Here is a 24288-nt window from a genome sequence, read left to right on the forward strand (position 1 = left end):
GAAGGCGGTGAGCCTCCCTGAGCCTTAGTTCCCTCTCTTGAAATAGTTTGTCTACACCCACTTCAAAGAACTGTCATGAGAATTGAATCAAATGATCAATGTAATAGTATGCCTGGTCACGGTAAGCCCTATGTGAGTTATTATTATTAGAACTGCCAAGTGAGCTCTTAAAGAGTATTTCCAAAAAAATAAAGCTCCCAGCTACAAAAAAAATTCAACCATTTCTGCAACACGATTTGGAATTACATAAGAAAAGAAAGTCATGATCCTTTTACATAGCAATCCCACTGCTGGATAATACCTCAAGGAGGTCAAAGACAGAAAGATCCCCCATAGACCACATATGTCACAGCAGCATCAAAAAAAAAAAATTGGAGACAAAGAGGTACCCACTGAAAAGCCGCTGCACATATGAAGAAGACTGGTATGAAGTGATGCAGAGTGAAGAAAGCATGACCAGGAGAATAATATACACAAGGACTATGATGACATGAATGAAAACACACTAAAAGTCAGCAGAGCTAAGCTGAATAATCTTGGTGTCAGAGAACTGTTGATAAAACACATTTCTCTACCTTTGGCCAAGAGATGAGAGTCTAAGGGAGCAAAACATTTAATATGCTGTCATTTGAGGCCATTTTACTGACTGGTTTTGTTTAACTTTTTTTTTCTTTGTTATAAGAGTGGATTCAATAGGAATAATCGGGTCATCAAAAACATAATAAAGCTCTCAGGTAAATTAAGTTAATTTGGTAAATTTATGCCTACAAGCAACTGGGAGATCCACCACTTCTCTGTTCTACAAAAGACAGCTTGGTGACATTTTTTGTGTCTTCATATATGATGGTAAACAATGAAGGTATGGCACCGAATAGTGCTTTTTCCAGGAGAATGCACAATGGAAGACACTGTAAATTGCTTTTAAATGTTTAAAGAGCCTACCTGAAAGAGGTAAAAATTATCCTGGAAAATATTTCTGTTCAGCTACTGTTTTCCTGACTTACTTGATTTTTATTTGTTCATTTAGAGAAAACAATGCAAAATATCTACCATAGGGGTGTGTGTGTGATGATGGCACTGTTTTATTTGCTGAGTATTTAAAGAATCTTAGGATACAGTTAAAGAAGATGAAAGATTTCACTTCATTCAACTGAAATCGAGCTATCCCATTAAATGATAGGAGTACCAACCAAACTGTAATAAGCAAAAAGGATTGCAGATCATGTATTTTTTTGATGGAATGTACCAGATGACTATTCACAAATCTAGGTTCTTACAGATCATGTTGTGTTTTTTTCTGGTCACATTTTAAGGATTTCCCCTGGAGGAAGCTGCATGACATGAACATGCATGACATTTTCAACCGGTTTTTGGATGAAAATACTATAAGAAATGGGATAGCCAGATGGTGCAGCACTGGGTTTGAAGTCAGGAAGACCTGAGTTCAAATTTGGTCTCAGTCATTTACTAGCTGTGTGACCCTGGGCAAGTCACAACCCTTTTGCCTCAGTTTCCCCATCTGTAAAATGAGCTGGAGAAGGAAGGAAATGGCGAACCATTCTAGTATCTTTGCCAAGAAAATCCCAAATAGGGTCACAAAGAATCGGACATGACTGAAAATGACTGAACAACAATAACACTTTAAGAACTAGAACTGGATTTAGGTAACTTGTTTACTAGTTGAAATAATCCATTATTTTAGATTGAATTAAAGTTATCCTGCTCATTGAAACCATAGAAACAAACTAGGAATGCTACAGACCACTAATTTTATGCACTGTAAGTAACAAATAACATAACTATAATTCATAACACACATGTGTGTATCTATACATACACGTCACTCTAAGGTTTAAGGCACCTATCTCACAAGATTGTGAGGGAATTGTGATACATTGAGGTTAAGTGATTTGCTCAAAGGCACACCTCTGGTAAATGTCTAAGATAGGATTTGAATTCAGGTCTTCCTGACTCCAAATTCAGTCTAACTACTCCACCACTTGGTTGCCACAGAAATTTCTTCTAATTCAGCTTACAGACACCAAGCACTTGATTCAGCTAGAAACAGCAACTGGCATTTGGCCTTCTTTCCTTTTATCACCTATGCATCATGCTTTCCTAACTAATAAGATTAAAAGGGAGAACTGTGTACGCTTAGAGGAAGCTAGGAGGCACAGTGGATTTGCCTGTCTGCCTCAGTTTCTTCAACTGCAAAATGGATATCATAAGAGCATCTGCATCACAGGATCGTTTAAAGCATCAAATGAGATCACATCTGCAAAGTGCTCAGCACAGTGCCAGGCATACAGTAGGTGCTTAATGCCTGCTTTCTTCCCCCTTCCCTTCCGTAGGATGATTCTTCTGAGTGCTAGTACAGCCCCTTGATGCACCAGCTCAAGACACCCTTGCATCTTTGTGACCACTCCTCTTTTCTTTTTTCCTCAGTGACCTTTCCATTAATTCAGGTGGGGCCTCAAATCTCACCTCCAAGAATCTCTTTAACTCTCATATCAGGATTGCTAATTCTCCCCCGAATTCATTTTGCCAAAATACAGACATTCCCCAAATTCCTCTCTTATCTCATGTACTTTTCCCATATTCTTGCACAGAAGAAAGTCCTTGCACTTAGACATCTGCTCAGTTTTTGCTTATTTGTTCAGAGTCCCTTTATCAACTAGGGGTCAAGAGTCTTTTCCAGAGCCTGCACCACTGTGGGTGGAAAGGAAATATCTCCACTAATTTCTGAAGTCCCCGTCCGTCCTACTATGCAGACAACAGGAAAGCTCCATATCTTATCTTGTAAGAACAGCTAGAACAGCTAGAACTTCATACGACCATAGAGTTAGGGCTGCAAAGGACCTTAGAAGCCACTTAGAAGCCTCCTCCTTCTACAGATGAGAAAACTGAGACCTGGAAAGATTAAATGACTTGCCCAGAGTCACATGCTTACTGAATATCTGAGGAGGGATTTTGTAGGTCTTCTTGACTTCAGTAATCAAAATACTACACCACTCTGGACAGGGTCACTTGACGGCATGTGAAGTGAACAACAGGAGTTCTAAAGTGTTTTTAAGGGCCTTGGTCCTAGGTGAGAAAAAGGAGCCCTCTGGGCTTTTAGTGGGCACTTTCCTAGACTACCATCACTCCTTGGGATAGACCAGGGATGGGAACCTGTGGCCTTAGGGCCACATGTGGGCCTCTAGGTCCTCAAGTGCGGCCCTTTGAGTGAATCTAAATTTGACAGAACAAATCCCCTCAATAAAAGGATTTGTTCTACAAAATTTGGACTCAGTCACTTCCTGAAGAAAACTGCAGATTGAAAGCACTAAAGCAGAGGTGGGGAACTAAAGTGTGTCATGGCCAAAATCCAGAGCTCCCAAGTCAAAGCAGAGATTCTGCGAGCAACCCGAAAGAAATAGCTCAAGTGTCAAGGAGCCACAGTCAGAATCACCTAAGATTTAGCATCGAGGTCTGCACCCATTTGGAGATTATTGTACTATGTGGTGTGAGATGGCCAAATCCTCATTTCAACCAGACTGCTTTCCAGTTTTCCCAGTGTTTGTTTTTTTAAGGAGTCAGTACTTATCCTAGTAGTTGGTGTTCTTGGATTTATCAAACACTATGTTACAATATTTGTTTGCTCCTGGGTCTTATATAATTAATTTGTTCCATTAGTCAACTTTTCTATTTTGTAACCATTACCAAACAGTTTTGATGATTATCGCTTTGCAGTACACTTTAAGTAGGACACTATTCACACTTAAAAAAAAATCTTTAGGGGCAGCTAGGTGGTGCAGTGGATAGAGCACTGGCCCTGGATTCAGGAGGACCTGAGTTCAAATCCGGCCTCAGACACATAATACTTACTAGCTGTGTGACCCTGCGCAAGTCACTTAACCCCACTGCCTAGCCAAAAAAAAACCCCAACTTTAAATTAAGAATTTTTAGCAATACCTTGTTTTCATATCACCTATATTTCCTGATGTATCCCCTACTCTTGCCTCCCTTCTCCCTCAGCCATCCCTCATGGTAAAGAATGAAAAAGAGGAAACAGAACAGTTCAGGAAAATTAACCAACACATTGAAAAAGTCTGATGTTATATTCAGTGTTTTAAATTCATAGTTCCCCTCTTCTGCAAAGCGAAAGGAGGTGCTTTCTCTAATTCTCCTTTCAAGCCACGCTTGGTTCTATAATCTCAGAGCCTTCAGTTTTCACTGCTTTGTGCTTGTGTGTTTTGTATATGTTCAAAATTGTACACACACACAAATATAATATGTAAATATTATATATATAAAATATACATACATATACACATATATTTTCCTGGTTCTGATTACTTCACTTCACATCAGTTCATATAAGTCTCCCCATACTTTTCAGTATCTATTACAACACAGGCCTTTATGTTAATGAACCACAATGTGTTTATCAATTCCCCAATCAACAGGCATCTGCTTTGTTTCCAGCTGTTTGCTTCTACAAAAAGAGTTACTATAAATGTTTTGGTGTAAAAAAAAACTTTTGGTCAATAATCCTGTGAGATATATGCTTAGCTGTAGAATCAAAGGATATAGGCATTTTAGTCACTTTCTTGGCATAATTTTAAGCTGCTTTCCAGAATGGTCAGACAATTCCACTGACAATACATTAGTATGCCTGACTTTTCCCAGCCTCTCTAATACTAACTCTTCCTAACTTTTGTAACTTTGCAATTTACTTAGTGTGAAATGACACCTCAGAGTTGTTTTAATTTTTGTTCGCTTACTAATAATTATTTGACGAATTCATTCATATGGTTGTTAGTAGTCCAATTATCGTGAGAATTGTTTGCTTATATCCTTTGTCCATTTGGACAGGAATGGCTTTTGGTTTTATATATGTGTTAGGGATGTGTGTGTGTGTGTGTGTGTGTGTGTGTGTGTGTGTGTGTATGTGTGTGTGTGTGTGTGTGTGTGTGGAGAAAGAGAACAGCAGAAGGATAGGGCAGAAGCGGGGGGAAGGAAGAAGTAAGAGAGAAAGAGAGGGAAGAGGAGAGAGAGACAGAGATCTTAAATATGAGATCCATATTAGAGATATTTGGTACAAAGATTTTTCCTAATTGACAGTTTTCCCTTCTTATCCCAGTGGCTTTAATTTTGCTCATACAAAAGCTTTTCATTTCATATAATTACATCTGTGCTAATTGGCATAGTGGATAGAGGCAGGACTTAAAGTTGGGAAGACCTGAGTTCAAATACCACCTCACACATTTAGCTATGTGATCCTGGGCAAGTCAACCTCTCTGTGCCTCAGTTTTCTCATCTGTAAAATGAGTATAATAACAGCACCTACCTCCCAGAGTTGTTGTGAGGATTGAAAGAAACAAGATATGTAAAGCACTCTATAAATCTTAAAGCACTGTATAACTCCTATTATTATTTTAAGAATTTATCTCCTAGTCAAAGGTAGGAAAGATATCTGATTTGGTTCTTTAAATATTTTTATAGTAGGAAATTGAATATTCTGGTCATGGATCTATTTTGAACTGAGTATGAGGCATAAGATGGTGGTACAAACCAGGGATCCTTTTTTTTTGTCATGGGCCCATTTCACAGTCTGGTGAAGTCTATAGACCCTGCCTCAGAAAAATATTTTGTTTCCTACATTAATAATTGAAGAAAATTCTAAATTCCAATTAGGGAATATGAAAATGAAGATGTATTTTCCCCCAGAGACCCCCTTGTTTACACTGTTCCATTGATCTACTTTACAATTTTTTAACCAGCACTAAATAGTTTTCATAATTACTGCTTTATAATACAGTTTGAGGTCTGAAAATATGATTTTCCCCTTCATTTATTTTAAAGTTATTTACCTTGATATTTTAGATCTTTTATTCCTTAAGAATTTTATCATTTTGTCTAGTTCTTTAACATAGTTTTATAATTGGTATGACACTGAATCTGTAAATTAATTTAGGCATTATTGTCATTTTTATTTTACTGACAGCTCCCAACCATGAGCAATTAATCTCTCTGCAATTATTTAAATCTTGTCTTTATTTTTGTAAATAGTTCTTTGTAGCTGTATTTGTATAATTCTTATGTGTGTCTTGGTAGCTCTACTCCAGATATTTTATACATTTTAATGGTATTTCTCTTCCTTAGTGACAAGCTTTTATTTTTACTTTTCTGGAATATAATATTCTAGGATTTTCTTTCCTTTATAAAGGTTTCTGCTAAATCTTAGGTGATTCTGACTGTGGCTCCTTGACACTTGAGCTATTTCTTTCGGGTTGCTCACAGAATCTCTTCTTTGACTTGGGAGCTCTGGATTTTGGCCATGACACACTTTAGTTCCCCACCCCTGCTTTAGTGCTTTCAATCTGCAGTTTTCTTCAGGAAGTGATTGGTAGATTCTATTTGCACTTTGCCCGATGTAAGCAGTTTTCATTTGGGATTCATGAAATAGGGTATCCAGAATTTTTGTACGGTCATTGTTTCAATCCTTTGACTTTGTTTTTAACATTTTTTACTGTCTCCTGGAATTACAGAGTTTTGTTTGTTCCATTCTGTTTTTCAAGGAGTCCACTACTTGGGTAAGGAGCCTTCTATTCTAACCTATTCTCTTTCCAATTTTATTTTTCCTCTACAGCTCTTAAACTGTGATTTCATTTTTAAACTCTTCCTTCATTTCTTAAAGCCACTCTCAGAGTTCTTGTGATCAAACTATTTTTTTCTTTGAGGTATGACTTGTATTTGTTATGGAGCTGTTCTTTTCTAATGGATTTGACTGTGGGCATTTTCTTAATTCATACTATATATTCACTGTGTTTGATGCCCTTTTCTGTTATCAGTTTCTGTTTTGGGTCGTGGTGCTGGGGCCAGGCTCTGCCTCTTCCTACTACTCTTAAACTGGGGTGAAAAGTTCTATTTGGCCCTATCTCCTCTAATCTGAATGCCATTCCCACTGCTGTCCTGGAACACAACCTCTACCTCATTCTTTGTGTTCTGTCTCCGTTTCCTGATGGCCCAATACAGTTTTGTACTTGGTCCATCAGTCTTTTCCTTGCATAACTACCAACGATGAGTTGGTTCTACCACCTGCTATGGCTTTAACATGCCCCAACGAGATCCTACACATCATGCTGGTCTCAGAACTCCTGGAAAGTCCTTTGGCAAAAATGCCTTCTCATTGTGCTGGCCTTTTTTGCGGTGGCTCAACTGTTCCCATGTGTGCATCATCTGCCCTGCTTTCCGTGCACTGACCTACAGAGCTGGCAATTCCCTGAGATCCAGCACTTACTGCCTTTAGACCCCAGTGACGAGAATTCCCACTGGTTTTGACCTCTCTTAGGGCACCTCTGCTCAGGGCTCCTAAATGTTTCAGGCCCTCCTGGAACATCGTTGAGGTCCTACACACTTTAGGCTTCCCTAGAGTTTCTGTGCTCAGGCCTGTGACGGTTCTGGCTGGCTCACCTCTCCTGGAGAGAGTCTTCTCCCAGCCCACAAAGGCTTCTGGGTGTCTTTTTATGCAGTCCTGGACTGGATAGACAAGTTTATTTCTGTTTCTCTTTGGTTTTCTCGATCATTAATTGATCTGATGCCATTTTTAGGTGTCTACTGGAATGTATGTGGAGAAACTGGGCTCTTCTATGGCCTTTCATGTTACCATATACAATTGTATATTTGTGTCATATCACTACAACTTTCAGCTCCTTGAAGACAAAGACCATGTCCTCTCTACTATGTCTATGTGTTCCAGAGTTTATCCTGAAAAATGCTGGATATAGAGGAGGTGGCCAACAAGGACTTGGTAGCAGAATGGCCAAGATGTACTAATATTCAGTGAGGTTACCAGATGATGGGAAGAATAAATAATCTCCTGTCTTTTTTTTTCATGAGTGACTTGTTTCTGGACACTTACAAATTAGAGTTTGAGCACTGGAAAATTCCATTTTTTTCCTCATAGTTTGTGGGTCCAACCTTAAAAAAGTCCTGTTGATTTTATCATGGTCAGTCAGATCAGGTGGGGCAGGGGTCCATTGAGGCCTCTTTTGTTGGAATAAAATAGCTGGCACATTGAAAGTTGGTTTTCTAGGGACAGCAGTATTAATATCTTACAACATTAAATTCACAGTTAAAGCATGCAAGACTTGAAGAACAACCTGAACGACAAATGAAGATTTCCCAGGTCACCTTTCACTTTTACGTTGGACATTACAGTCTTGGGCAGCCCAGGATGTTGCTGAAAAAACCGAGTACTGAGGAGTATAACTGGGATATTATGCTCACATTCACATTCATCTTTACTTTTCTCACTTAAGCATTCCTCCTTCCCTGTGCCTTAATTAAAAAGAGCAGAAGGGGGCAGCATGGATAAGTGAACATACCTTTTTGACAGCCGTAGGACTACTTTCTGCGCTCTGTACTGGGCTCCTCTGGGGACTTGGTATTTCTCTCGGGACACACCTGGCCATATATACCTCATAGTGTAGGAGCACCTTCTGTCGCACACTGCCTGCTAGATCCTTCTGCTTAGGCTGAGACACAAATTCTTCCACGCTGCCTTTGCTGCTGCTGCGACTGTGGGTTAGGTTGCTAGACTGGCTATTGTGTCTGCTATGTGTAGGCAAGAACCCTGAAAAGCAAAAATTAAAAAATAAATAAATAAAAATTGAGGCAGTAACGATAAAGAGCTCATTAATATAGAAACTTCTGATGTACAGTTAAAATTATTTGTGAGGTTATGTAAGCCTTTTATACCATGTTACACCAGTTCAAACAGGAAATCTGCCTGAAAAAGACAACTTCAGTTTCTTGACCTCCATGTGATATTTGGCACTGTTGACCACCGTCCCCTTTTAGATGCTTTCTCCTCTGTGTTTTCACTCTCTTCTTTCTCCTATCTCTGTGGCATCTCTTCAGTTTACTTACTAGACCATCATTCATATCATGCCCATTGTGGGTATGGATACATAAAGCTCTGTCCTGAACTTCCTTCTCTTTTCTCTCCACACTTTTTGTGACGTGATCAATTTCCATGAACTTAATTTTAATTATGAACTCCATGGAGACGACTCAAAGATCTAGGTAGCCATGCTCATTCTATTCTATCCTGAGCACCAGTTCTACAACCCATCAGACCTTTTGAACTGGAAACTCCATAGGCACTTCACACTGAATGTGCTCATGCCCAAAACAGAACCCATGATCTTTCACCCACAAGTCACCCTTTTCTGAACTTCCCTATTTTTGTTGAGGATACCACCATTCTTTCAGTTACTCAGCAACCTTGGAGTCATCCTTTACGCTTCGCCCTCATTCATCCCACATATCCAATCAGTAGCTAAGGACTGGTCAGCTCCACTTCTGAAACATCTCTTACATGTGTCTCCTTCTCTCTACTCACAGCCACCACCCTAGTTTAGGCTCTCGTCACCTGTAGTCTGAACAACTGCAACAGCCTTCTAAGTGGACAGCCAGCCTCAAGTCTCTCCCCACTCCAATCCATCAAAAGTTAAAGTGATTTTCTTAAAGAATAGATCTCACCACGTCACTTTCCTCCTTAATAAAGTCTGATAGCTCCCTATTGCCTCTAGGATTAAATATGAAATCTGTTTACCACTAATGTTCCTTACAACCCAGTCCCCACTCACCTTTCTATCCTTATTATAAATTGCACTCCTTCTCACACTCTTGGGGCCAGCCAAGCTTACTATTCTTCACGCATGACACTACGTTACATATCTCCTCCATTACTGTGTACAAACAATTCAGGATGCCTAAATGCACTCCCTTCTCACCTGTCTCTTAGAATCCCTAATGTTCATTTGAAGCTTGGCTCACAGGCTGCCTTCTTCAAGAAGCCTTTCTTGATTCCTCCCCAACAGGATAACAGTGCTCCTCCACCTTCCCCCAGTACTTTATATTATATATATATACATATATATAAATTTTTTTTTTTTGCATTCAGAGTCCATATTTCTTTCTCTGGGTGTGGATATAGCACATACTTTTAAAAAACACATATAGTCTCCCCCAATACAGCATAAGCTCCTTGAGGGTAGGACTGTCTTTTTTTTTCTTGTTTGAATTTCCAGCTTAGCACAATGCCTGATAAATAATAGGCACTTAATAAATGTGTATTGTATTGTATTTCTGCCTTAGAATCCCAGCGTAGTGCCTGGCACATAGTAGGCCTTTAATAAATGCTAGCGGAGTAACTGAATTAATTGACATTGTCAACAGGAAACATCCTAGAATATGAACTGGTATATGGAAGCAGTTTTAAAACAACATACATAATAAAGAAGTGAGTTTTTATAAGTCATGGGACAAGGACAACAAAGAAGTAGTAGTACCAGAGGCAAATGTAAAGTGATAAAAGAGTCTAATAACTGCAAACACGCATTTCATGGTGAATTCAAGAAAGAAAGGAAATGATTTTGGAAAAGCTTTACCAGACCGAAGATCTATCATACTACTCAGCCTTCTTACTGGGAGCAATGTAAAACATCTGTTAATATTAAGATTCATTTAGAGTTTACAGAATTTTGCACTGAGTAATTTTTAAGAATAAAAAGCTATAATTATAATTTTTTGTTATCAACATCTCATTCATCTTGTTTTACTGTTGAATTTTAAAGAAATTTTAGGAAGAACACCACGTCAAAGAATATTTTAATACTAAATGAAAATGCACAAGTCAATGGAAAATAAGCATTTCATGTCAAGGTTAATAAAAATCCAAGAGTATATTACTCTTATGCAATGCGGGGCAAAATAAAATACGATTTCTGAAATCCAAAAGGATATTCTTGTGGCAGCCTGAATCACTGTTCAGCATTTGCACAACCGGAGATGGCCAACTACTAAACAACAAAGATTCCCTGACATCTAGTTTTCAATCTAATCATGCAGTGGAAAGGAAGGGGGCCAGGTGGTAAAAGCACTGGGATCAGAATTGGAAAACTGGATCAGAGTCATGGCTCTGGTACATTAAAAAAAATGCATTATTCAAAATATTTATTAATAAGTCAACAAGTGCCTACTATGTGCTGGGCAATGTGCTGTGTGCTAGGATACAAAGCAAGGCAAAAGACCGTTCATGTTCTCAAGAGGCTTACAATCTAATGATGGAGACAACAAACAACTATGTACAAACATGACATAGGCAGGCTAAATTTGGAGGAATGTGAAAGGGAAGGCATTAAGATTAAGAAGGATGGGGAAAGTTTCTAGCAACAGATGGATCTTCAGGGAGACTTGAAGGAAGCCAGGGAAGGCAGGAGGCTGAAATAAGGAAGGTGACAATCCCCCAGGTGTCAGCTGGGGGGCTGGGGGAAAAGACAGGACACAGTGAGTGAAAATGCCCTGAGCTGGGAGATAGGCTGTTGCTGGACCATAGAGGGGGATGGGGAACAAGGTGGGAGAAGACCACAGGGAGCAAGATCATTTGCAGGACAGTGTGGCTGTGGCTTAGTTGTGGAGGGGAGAGCCCAAGGTTGGGCCCAGAGATAGACTTCAGAAAATAACAGTAAGAAGGACCTGAGACTTGGGACATCATTCTCCATACCCAGGACTACAATTTGGTTACACTAATGGCTGTTAATAACAAACTCAAAGACTTTCAGGTTTGTTTGTTTTTTTGGGGGGTGATAAAACCTTCAGAACTTAAGGGAAAATTTAACATATAACATCCAGAAGAAATATATGGTAAACATTAAAGACCAATTATAAGAAATGCAATAAAGGTATATTGCTTACTTTGTATATGTGAAAATAATAGCAGTACTCTTATGATGTCATCATTATTTGGGTAGTTTGAAAGAAAGGCATGGGCTAAGCTGAGTATGATGGGGTGATTCTCAAAAATAAAACTGTGTAGGGAGAGATAAAAAGGAGTAATTATCTCATAGAAATGAGACATAAAAAGAAAAATTGATACAGAAGAAGCTAGTGGCGGGGGGAGAGGATAGGTAGTGTTGGAACCTTACTCTCATCGGGAATGGGTTAAAGAGGGAACATAGATAGATAGATAGATAGATAGAGAGATAGAAGGGTACAAAACTCTTCTAAATTCAGAAAGACAAGGGCAAGAGGACAGGGTGAAGAGAGAGGATAAGGGAGGTACTCTTAGAGGGATAGGTAGATTAAGGAATAGGCGGGCAAGGTAGCAGATAGAAGTAAAGCAGAGGAGTGAGGAGGGATAGGGTAAATAGGGTGAGAAGGATAGTGTGGAAAAATAGGAAGGGGGAAAATACAAGTAACTGTAGCTTAGAATGTGAATGGAATAAATTTACCCATAAAACAGAAAACGGATAACAGATTAAAATTTTGAATCCAACAATATGTTGCTTTTAGGAAATATAAAAATGAGAGATACACACAAAAATAAAATAAATGGTAGGAGTAGAATTTAGAATATAAAAAAAGAAGTAGGGGTAGTCATCATAATCTCAAAGTTAAAGTTAAAATAGATTTAATTAAAAGTGAAAAAAAGAGAAACTACATCATGTGGCAGCAATATTATTCAATATTGTTTTAGGGGTGGGGAACCTGTGACCTCGAGGCCTTGTTCTGGGAAATCTGGATTCAGCCAAAGGGCCGACTTGAGGACCTAGAGGGCCACACGTGGACTCAAGGCCACAGGTTCCCCATCCCTGTTTAGACTATAAAATACCTACACAGTATAAAATACCTGAGCGTATACCTGCCAAAACAGACACAGAAGCTATATGAACATAAACTACTTTTTATACAAATAAACTCAGATCTAAATAACTGAAGCAATATTTATTGTTCAGGGTAGGTAAGGCCAATATAATTTTCAAAATGACAATTTTACCTACCTAATCCATTTATTCAATGTTATCTCAATTATATTACTAAAAAAATTATTTTACTGAGTTAGAAAAAATAACAACAAAGTTCATTTGGAAGAACAAAAGGTCAGAAACTTCAAAGAAAACAGGGAGAAAAGATGTAAAGGAAAAAGATTCAGCAGTATCAGACTTTAAACTATACTATAAGGTGAGGGCACTGATGAAGTATAAAAAGGATAATTTTGATTACTTTAAATTTTCTTGTATAAATAAAACCTATGTAGCCAAAAATAGAAGGAATGCAGAAAACTGGGGAAAAAAATTTTCAAAGACAATCTCTCAGGGTGTGATTGGGTTGGAATATTGTCGTGGTGTAGGAAATGATCAACTGGTCGATTTAGAAAAATATGGAAAGACTTGGACTTATGAAGGAAGATGCTATCCACCTTCAGAGAAACAAATGATAGGAAGAAATAAGCATAGTATGGTCTTACACATATGTATATGTGTATAGATATCTATGTGTATGCATACATGTATGTATGTGTATGTGTGTGTGTGTGTGCGCGCACATGCTTAATTTTAGCCTTCTTTAGGTGGTGGGAGAGAAAAGAAAAAAATAAAGTAAAAAGTGCACAGCAGAGAACAAAAGAAAACCAACAAGGAAGCAAAGAAAAGCTGGGAAGCTTTGAAAATAACGTGTAGTATTTTATAAGATAAATTTTCTTGAACTAGAAGTTTATTGTTTCATATTGAATCTTCTCTTATGGTCTGCTGTGTACATGGAAATGTTATTTTTTTCTTTTCTAATTTTGTATTTTAAGTTGAAAATTTAAAAATTTACAAACAAAAAAAAAGCCAAACAGAGGATTTTATATTTGATCTTGGAGACAATTAGGGAGCAACTGGAATTTTATTGAATGGGGGGTGATGACATGGTCAGACTAACGCTTTAGAAGATCAATTAGACAGCTGAGTGAAGGATGAAATGGTGTAATAATTTAAAAATAAACACACATGAACACGTGATTATACAGAGAACAGAAAGAGGATTGTTTGAAACTTAATTATATAAGGCGGCTTTTAAAATGTAGGTTAGATTTAATATTTACTGCCAGAATATCAAGATTGATATTATTAATCTCTCCCAGCAACATGCATACTTGTTGGCAGCCTAAAAAGCTATGTGATTTTTGTGCCCTCTGTCCCCTTTCCAGCAGTACTGCCACTATCAGTCACTGCAGAAGCAGAAAGGTGCTACCCAGGACTAAGGATGATTTTAAAAATATATTTTGTTTCATGGGTTGCCATGGCAAAAAGATTTCATCACCAGGTGGCAGCCTACTGCTGATCTGCCTTTCCACGCTTAGCCAGGTCGATGCCCATAAAACAGAGTTTCTTCTTCCTCTCGGTTCCTAGTTACACTATATATTTTGTCTTCTCATTATAATGTAAGCTCCTTCAGGGCAGGGACTACCTTGATTGTTTGTATTTGTACCCCCAGAGCTTAGCCTAGAACCTGGCATACAGTAGGTGTTTAATTACTGCATTACTGTTCATTCCCTCATGCTGAAAGCCTTTCTAGCAGGGTAGATTCTGCCAAGACTCATGCTCAGGTGGCATTACTTCTGATGACCTACAGTAATCTCCACTCCACAATGAGGCATTGAAGTAGGACTTTGTGCAGCTCAATCTTGACATTCTTGCTATAAACAAAACCAGAAGAAGGAAGTTGCAGTTAAATGCAAGAATGGCTCACAAGTATTCCTTGGAGGGACAATGGAAGGAGTTTTGTCACAAAACTAGCAGCTAAAAAACACTTGGTCATCACCTTTCTCAATACTAGTATGTTAAGCATTTGCAAAAAGATCATCAACAAAACAATAGCTATTTATTAGCTATTATAACTAATAATAAAAGTATTTCTTTACTAGTTTAAGGTTTGCAAAGTGCTTTGCAAATACCTCATTTTATGCTCACAACAATCCTGAGATAGGTGTGCCATTATTATTCCCATTTTTCAGATGAGGAAACTGAGGCAACCAGAGGTTTAGTGACTTGCCCAAGGTCACACAGCTAATTGTCTAAGTCTGGATTTGAACTCAGGTCTTCTTGACTCTAGGTCAGGCTCTTTATCCATTTTGCTACTTAGCTAACTCAGCAACATGGTTGAAGTGGTAGAGAAATTTAACAAAGAACTTCATAACACCCCCCAAATCAAATCCACATTCACTCTGACACTTGGAGACTTCAAAGGAAAAAGTGAGGCTGTGGTGGTAAAGTATAACTCAGGAAAGTAAAAAGAAAGGACAAAGACTTACAGATTATAAAAGATGCCTCATGACTCTATATCATGAATATTTCCTTTTAAAAAAGAAGAACTGTCAGGTGCTGGACATGATAAGCACCAAATAACTCCATAAAGAATGAAATAGATTTTATTTGAACAGATAGAAAAAGTCTTGTTACTGAAGTGGGAATTATCCTTGAGTCAGCTGTCTGTGTGCAGTCAGGCCATTGCCTCATCAGAGCTAAGATCAGAGCTTGTGAAAACCAAGAACAAAGAAAAATAATGAGAAAAAGAAATGGAGGGCAATGAAAATAACTGCATCCAGAAGTTTAACCAATGTAAATTATTTGCCACAACAAGGAGATCAAAAGAGCCCAGAAAGCACCTTGGTCAGCAATCATCCAACTTTAATTGTCAAAAGTATGTGTGTGTGTGTGTGTGTGAGAGAGTGAGAGTGAGAGAGAGAGAGAGAGAGAGAGAGATGGCTGCTAGAAGCAACACTGGGTTTGGAATATAAATTGGTTTGTAAAATCTTGTGAAGAAGGATGATTGACAATCATGGACAGTTTCATTTCAAATCAGAGAGAAGCAGTGGAGGGTAAAGCAAGTTGAAAGAAGGCATAGAGGATTTATGGTGTTGGCAGAGTCCTATAACCCATGTGCAGTCAACAATGCCCCCCCCCCCCCATATTTACACTCTGTAACAGCCATGCCTGAGTGTATTCCTATCCATGTCAGTCAGGCTGGAGTGCAGATGGGCAATGCCTGCCAGGAATTATATTGCTTAGAGTACCATGTCAAGTGACAGAATCTTGGGGGAGAGGAGGTAACTCCTTCAAAATCTTATTTAATGAGACGGGTGGTGGCAGGCATGTACCCAGAATGGTCTATGTAGACTCGGAGCCTGCTGTGATAGATGAGGTTTAGATCAGCATCTAAAAATAGCTACTCCTAAGCAGCTGATCTCTGGCAAGGAGGATGCTACTAATAACTATGCCTGGGGCCACTATACTATTGGGAAGGAGATAACCAGCCTTATAATGGAGCACATCTGAAAACTGTTGGGTCAATGCACAGGGATTCCTGATAGTCCCTAGCTTTGGGGGTGGCACAGGCTCAGGTTTCACTTCCCTTCTGATGGAGAGGCTCTCTGTTGACCATGGCAAGAAGTTTAAGGTGGAGTTTCCCATCTACCCAAGCTCCATAGTTATCCACAGTAGTAACAGAGACCTACAATTCCATCCTAATCACTCATGCTACACCGGAACACTTGGATATGCCTTCACGGTGGACAATGAAGCAATCAGAACCTGGGCACTGAGCTCCTCACGTACACCAACCTCAACCAGCCCACTGACTACATCCTTCACCATCACTGCACTTTGATGGTGTTCTCAATGTGGACCTCACAGACTTCCAGACCAACCTAGTGCCCTATCCCTCAATCTACTTCCCATTCACTGCCTACTCTTCCATTGTCCCTGATGAGAAGGCCTACCATGAGCAGCTTTTTATAGCAGACATCTCCAGTGCCTGCTTTGACCCTACTAACCCCTCCAACTTACACATCACGGCAAGTATGTGGCCTGCTACTAGCCGTACAAAGGTGATAGGATACCCAAGATGTCAATTCCATCACTGCCACAATCAAGACTAAGAGAACCATTCAGTTCACAGAACCCACTGGCTTCAAGGTTAGTATCAACTGCCAGTTCCCAACTGTGGTACCCAGTGGAGACCTGGCTAAAGGCAGTATGCATGCTAATTAACACAATGGTCACTGCCCAAAGGACAGGCCCATCTAGATCACATGTTGACCTTACGTATGATTTGTTCACTGGTATGTGGGTGAAGGCATGGAGGAAGGAGAATTCTGAGATGCAGGAAGATTTGGCTGCCTTAGAGAAGAATTATGAGGAAGCAGATACAGATTCTATAGAAAATAAAGATGAAAGTGAGGAATTCTATTAGTGACCTAGAAACCAAACTCTTCAGGCCTATCCATCTTTTCTACCTTCCACTTTTCTTAACACCCCAAAATAAAATCTTTTCTTCCTTGCAAAACAAAACAAACAAACAAACAAAAAGCATGGCAATACATCCAACTAAGCAAAATGTTCCCGAGGGCATTTCAAGAATGAAAAGAGGAGGGGCAGCTAGGTGGTACAGTGGTTAGAGCACAGGCCCTGGAGTCAGGAGAACCTGAGTTCAAATCCAGCCTCAGACACATAACACTTACTAGCTGTGTGGCCCTGGGCAAGTCACTTAACCCCACTGCCTAGCCAAAAAAAAAAAAAAAAAAAAAAAGAATGAAAAGAGGAGATATACAAACAGAAAAAAAAAATAGAAAAAACCTATAAATGCCATTCTAACAAACAAATTCTCCACCAAATATAGTGGAACTACCACACAGACTACCATCACAACCCCTGAAGTGCTTGAAAAAGGATGAAGAAATGGCATCGATGGGAGCAAATTCAAGAAAAGCTGCTGAATGCACCAAATAGAAGAGATCTGGACTGGAGGCAACACGATTGTGAGGGCACTGAGGGACTGATATACAGTGTCTCAAATGTCTTACAGCAGTTTTAAACTTTAAACTTTAAACAACTTTAAACTCCTCTGAGACCTTTGGAAAGAGGGAAAGATATCAAAGGTGTGGGGAAAATCTTTGATCTTGTTAAAGGCAACCAAGAAAACATTAGTATTCCTCTAACTTATAAGCCCAATCTTCCATCTATACAAACTCGCTATGACAGTCATCTATATACAAATGGAGGCTTTCACAGGCAATATTCAACGACAGACCACATCTTCACCACTTCACAATTAATTGAAAGATGAGAAGACTATAAGAATCCATTGTGCTTACTGGTAGTAATAATTTAACAAAACATTTTATTGGATAGAGTTGAAAAAGGAGGAGAATGGGCTGGATTATTTTCAGAACATTACAAGGTTCTTTTCCTCTCTCCAAGCTGTCTGTGAAAGCAGTCTTATCTTTTCAATACTAACATGCTGCTGTGTGGCAGCGAGACTTATAAAACATCATTGGCACTAAAGAACTAAACATGAGTGTCATACAGAGGGCGATGGAGAGGCATAGGGAGCAGCTACAGCACACAACTGAAGAGGAGCTCTAAAGATGTCAGCAAGAACCACGTGGCAAGAAGAAAAGACAGGTTGGTCACAAGGCCACGAAGAGGGATGACAGGTGGACAAGCAGAGTGCTCCACTGGTGCCCTTACAACCTGGAGAGAAATTAAAGGCCATACTATTCCAAGCAGATCCCAGCTATGCTTCGCCGCTCAGTCCCCCACTCCTGGCCTTCTCACCAGTCTGACAGCAAGCTTGCTGCCAAAAGCCCTCTCTACCTCCCCCTCCATTTCTGGAGCCATAACTGAATCAATCCTGCTGTTGCTCCTAGAAGGAGCCTACCCCTTTAGCCCCATTCACCATATCTGTTATATTCTGTACCAGTGTTCTGCCCCCTGCACCTTATGTGTGTAGTTTTTATTTCTTTTTCCTCTTAGTCTGGCCACTTTGGGGGAGGGGGTGTGGGAAAAATGGAAAAATATAGAGAGGAAGTTTCTCTCTCTTTTCCTTAAGATTCATTGTATTTTTTTTAAAAGGGTGATTGAATTCATGAAAATTTGATAGGTTTTGGTGTAAATTTTAATGGAAATAAGATTAAGCTATGTCACATACTAAATTTCATGGTGAAATTTCTCCGCATGTTCTTCTCTAAAAATTATTGTTAGGAATTAAGATTTGGCACCTGGACCACATTTTCTTGTGTGCCCTTTGGTCTTCATTTGTCTCTCAGTCACAGGGATGGGCACTGTTGTGCACAAGAGTTCTCTCAAGCACTATACTTACTTACCCCCTTGAGGTTGATGAATTTACATTTTTTTTTCTCTGGGCTGAGCTCCCAGAATGAGGATGGTATTTTTTATTGACGGTCCTTTGATAATCAAAGAAGTCCAACTATGACCCTCAAAAATAATATCTATATTATAACTCAATGGAGACAGTTGGCGGGCTGCCCCAGACACCAATAAAAACTCAAGATAATCCCCCTTCACCTTCAATTAAAGTGGATGTAAAAGTACATCACCTTCACCTTATCTTGTATTTCCATTAACCACGGGTGGCCAGACCTACAGACGTTGGAGGATGCTAGAAATTTTGTTATTATATTGGCAACAGAGCTATAGCCGTGCATTTTGGCCAAGTAGATATGTAATAACCAGGCTGCTGGCTGTGGATATCATCTTTTCTCTTCTCATCAATGCTACTCTTATCTATCTTTTCCCAAGGGAAAACATAAGGAGAACATGTCAAGAGGGATAGGAATCCTGTAACTGGTACAATGTGTGATGATTTTCATACTTTGTGTTCCTTTCATTCTGCTTTGCTTGAAATGCTTTATACTGTTTTAACTGTGGCCCAGATGACTTATGATGTTAGGCCTTACAGGGAAGATAGTGAATGAATAACCATGAGGAATGGTTTGCAGTAGCACGTCTTTTCTGTTCCTGATGCATGCTCTCTTCACCTATCTCCCCCAATTTGGTCCCAGACTTGTTAAAACAACTGCTGGTAGCTACTGATGTTTGTTTAAGTGTGTGTTAAGCTAAGACCAGAAGAAAAGACATGGAAACTGTCACAGAAGACTTTGTATATGCTTAATGAGTACAAAAGACAGCTAGTTTGAAAGATTACTGTGTATTATGCTATAGCTACTGGCCAATTTCAACACCTGCTGATACTGATGTTAATTTAAAAATAACATACCTTCCCTTAATTGTCAACAGGATAATTTGTTGTGTGAAGTACATAGAACTTCTCTTGGGACTGCAAATGGTATTGTGTTTAGTGATATTGATTTGGTCCTGGTAAAAGTGTTGATGCTGAAGAATCAGCAACCCACCCTGCAAGGGAGAAATCACCAAAAGCCCACCAACTCAAGATCTCTGAGTAGCACATTCAAATTTAAACCTGTTATTCCTGGATGTTACTCCCAGATTGCTGGGAAGGCTGGGAGGACAATTCTACAAAAGCAGGAGCAGGATATCTCTGATACTTCCCACTATTATTCCTTTTTGAGTCATAAAGTTTCCCACCTGTTAGATCACGGGCCTACCTGCTATACTTTTTGAATAATGCAAAGTTTCTCCGACCTCTACTCAGGCCCAGAGTTGGAGTTTTGAACCACCATGCCTCTGAAAGGTCGGTCTGTGACTTTCAGGCTCAGTCCTGGAAGAACCATCCAATGATGTTACAAAAATATCCCTTTTCCCCACCTCACACTAAATTCCTATAACCTGGGCAAAAAACATCTAAATGTTTGCTTCCACAATGATGGGCTTGTAGGAGTGGAAGAACTTTATTGAAAAAAAAAAAAGAAAGAAAGAAAAAAAAAGGTCAAGTTTGGTTGGCAGGTACACTGGATGGGTAAATAACTTCTTTTCTTCCCAGGGTAAACTAACTCTCATTGTCCAGAAGCACCATTGCTAGGACGCCTTTAAAATATGGTTATCCCAAACCTATGGTTTTTCCTAACTTAATGCTATCCTCTTTAGTGCTTTTAGGGAAAAGAATATTCCTGATGGTGCTCTAGACTGGCTATTTGTATTAATGAATTCTTGTACTGTCAAATCCTATGAAGTTATTCTAAGTGGATACAAGTCAAATACTGGAGATAGTTTGAAGAGAGATTCATGATGGGGTGGTACAGCAGACAGTTACCTCAAAACTGTTTCAGGAAGTCACCCTGCACTTACCATGACCTCCCCCCATCCCAACCTTGTGCCTCACTGTTTCCTTTATTTGAACATTGAACAATGATTCTGGCTAGGAAAAATTAAATGAAACAAAACAAACGTCTATGGTTTAAGGTTTAAACAAGTCCTTCTGTCTTGAAGCATCTATTTTGAATGCTTAGGACTCATTGCCTTGGCTCCAGAGGGTCTTAGTACTGAGAGCTTTGGGTTTGGCCATGTTAGGGTCAAAAGGCTTGGTAACCTTGTGGCCAGTGGGCTTAGCAACCTTGTAAGCTTTATAACCTTGGAATTACTGAGGTTGGTGGCCCTGATGACACTCTGTGACCCTTCAGGGATCAGGCCTGGTGAGAGAACTTGGGATCAATGGCCTTAGTATCATCCTTTGGTTAAGTGGTTCTGTCAGCCTTGGTAAGCTTGGGCTTGACGAGTGAGGATGCAGAGACAATGGCACTGAGGGCCTTGATAGTCTCTACTTGTGCACCGATGGCACCTTCTTCATCCCCTTCTGGTAATGCTTTTTGGCAGTGGCATATTCCTGATAATACCCTGAGGGTACTCTCAATCTCTTGATCTGGGTTTCTTAATACCATATCTGTGCCTTTTAAGGACTGGTTGTGGGTGGTGTGATTCTCAGATTATCTTTACACTACAGCCTTCACACACTGCTGGTCACTCTGAGCACTGGAAGAGACTGGAAGCAAGAAAGAAATAGCCCTAATTCCATTAAGAGAGACTGACTTGAAATTAACAGCAGATGCTACCACAAAGGATCCTAGTACAGTTAGTCTTGTGACCTTAGGAGCTCTTCATTCATTTATTCCCTCTGGAGAGATTGTCTGCAGAATACTCTTATTTCTTTCTTCATCTAAATGCCCTGCCCTCCAAGCTCCCCATTTCAAGTTTATGGATTTCGACACAGATGTTATTATTTAATTATGAACCTGACAACATGAATAACTGAATATATGAATAACAGAAAAAGAGGATTATATAACTGTGGATCTCAATTAAATATGGCTTGTTTTTATGGCATATATCAAGTTTAACACAACAGTACCAACATTACCTTGCTTGCCTCCTGAACTTCTTTCTGCTGTCTTCTGTGCATTTTAAAAACTCTTCATTTTTTTTTTCTTCATAGAAACTACCCACCCATTCCCCCAGGAAACCTCCCCTCAAATAAAAGCCCTCCTTCTAAACATGGTCAATTAATACAACTCCACACATTGGCCATAGCTAAAAATGAAGGTTTCGTTTTGAACCTTTACTAAGTTGAGTCTACTCCATCACCTGTCTCCCAGGAGCAGGAAGAATGCTTCATTTCTGGTCTTCTGCAGTAGTGACTGGTTGTTGCATTTATCAGAGCTCTTAAGTCTTTCAAAGGTATTTTCCTTCCTGGCTATTGTTTACTATGTTCCAAATCTGTTCACAATATGCTATGTCAGTTCATATAAATCTTCCCATATTTCTTTAAATCCAGTTCTATATTACTCCACTGCCCACTCTATCCGTTCTGAAGAAGGTCTATCTTTCCATTGCTGTATATACTAGGCATGAATTCCATTTCAAGACTCTTTGAGACTTGGATTACCTGCCTATTCTGCATTAAGATTTCAGGTTCACTCTACTCTCTGCCAATAGAATCTGAGACCATAAGTATAATTCAAATCCTTTTCCCAGTTATTCCCTCTTGGCCATTAGTGGTTATTCCCTTCAGTATTATAAACCTGCAAACCCTCTCCTTCTCATATTTCTTGCAGTACTTTGTCTGAACTTCTCCTTTGTATTTATCTCTTTCTCTGAGGCTTCTAGCTGTAAAAGCATATGATCCTATGATCATAGTTATTTGTGTACTTGTCCTTCTAACCATTAATTAGGCTCTGAGTTCCTTGAGAGCAGCGTCGGTGTGGTATCTATCTTTATATTTCCAGTGCTTACATCATTGCCTAATACTTAAATAGGTGCTTAATAAGCATTTGCTGAATTGATTTTTTTTTCTGTGTTATACCTAATTTCCTCTAAAGTAGCCACATTTAAAGTCCACTTGGGATTTTTCTCTCTTCTCCTCCATTTTCAGTCTCAAGCCACACTGATGAAGCCTATGGACAAACATGTTCTTCTAGGTCTTACAAGCCAAACTATCATTAGCCACAAGCCCAACAAACATTGTGCTATCTTAAGCTGTGGTCCAGAAAATTAAGCCTTATTCTTTGGCACTATACATGTGCCATCATTTCCCATGATCCCTGTTTACTTTTGAAGTCCTCATTGGGAAGCCCAACTGAGTGAACTGAGCACTGGCCTCAGAACCAAGAAGACTTGAGATGAAGTCTCAACCTCTGACATGCAACAGCTGTGTGACACCGAGCAAACCAGTCTACTGGCAACTCTTTAAGTCTAGAAGTTACAAAGAAGGGAAAACTTGCATTGTAAAGGGCATTTCTTTTTGATAGAGCACTGGGCCTAGAGTCAGGAAGACTGCACAAATCTAGCCTCAGATACTTACTAACTGTGTGACAAGTGATTTGTCTGCCTCAGTTTCTTCAACTGTAAAATGGAAACAATAACAGGACCCACCTCACAAGGTTGTTGATCTAAAGAAGTAATATGTGTAAAAGCACTTGGCATAGTACCTGGAACAAAGGAGGAGTGATATAAATGCTTATTCCCTTCCTTTCCCTTTTCTTTCTTCATTTGGGAGTTTCCTATATCAATGAAATCACATATCCAGTCTTTATCCATAACCACCAGCTAAAAAACATAATGAATCTATTAATCCCACATCCTCCAGTTTCCACCCAAGACTTTACAGTCACAATGGAGTCTTTCCAGTTTTCCCTTAAAAGTATCATTTAAACCCACATATATCACAAGAAGTAGGCAGCAGCAGTTGGCTAGTTTGATTAGCAGCCATGGGCCATGGGACATGTCCTGGATACATGGTTCATGAAGACAGCATACCTCTTGATTAACCACATAAGGGTAAATTTAGTAGCCTCTATACTACAGTGACCACAAAGGTGTTTATCTCTTTTTCCTGGGGTTATTTAAAGGAGTTTCCTTATACCCATTGGTGCCAGTGAAGCCTCCCTCATTCTGTGGAGCATGGAACACCGCTTCTTTTGCTCAGAAGGGCCATCCAGAGCCATAAGCTATAAAGTATTATACTAACTATGCCGTCTATTGTTACTATGCTTTATTATATGTACATTATATACTATTATAGAGCTTAGGGAGTTCATTTTTTGTCTTTTCCCCTTTCTCTTCTGGATAACATTCTCCTATTATCTCTCAAGGTTTATTTTGATTCTCCTTTGTCATATCAAAGACCTTTTCTTCCTTCTTAAGAAGGATTTCTTCCATCCTCCACAGGAACTCTTTACTTGCTAATAAGGACAAACATAGA

The 24288-nt window shown here is 39.3% G+C and overlaps 1 protein-coding gene and 1 pseudogene across 3 annotated transcripts in view; one reads left to right on the forward strand and one right to left on the reverse strand.

The window, feature by feature from the left end:
- TEX2 (testis expressed 2) overlaps positions 1-24288 on the reverse strand; it is a 152540-nt gene that overhangs the window by 40749 nt on the left and 87503 nt on the right. For all 3 annotated transcript variants that reach the window (XM_027872883.1, XM_027872884.1, XM_027872885.1), the window contains exon 5: positions 8373-8620. In XM_027872883.1, the coding sequence (XP_027728684.1) occupies positions 8373-8620 (248 nt within the window). The remainder of the gene's footprint in view (positions 1-8372; positions 8621-24288) is intronic.
- On the forward strand, positions 15806-17067 carry LOC114050887 (annotated as a pseudogene).

This window comes from Vombatus ursinus, unplaced genomic scaffold, assembly GCF_900497805.2.
Source record: "Vombatus ursinus unplaced genomic scaffold, bare-nosed wombat genome assembly UNPS02014801.1, whole genome shotgun sequence".
Taxonomy (NCBI): domain Eukaryota; kingdom Metazoa; phylum Chordata; class Mammalia; order Diprotodontia; family Vombatidae; genus Vombatus; species Vombatus ursinus.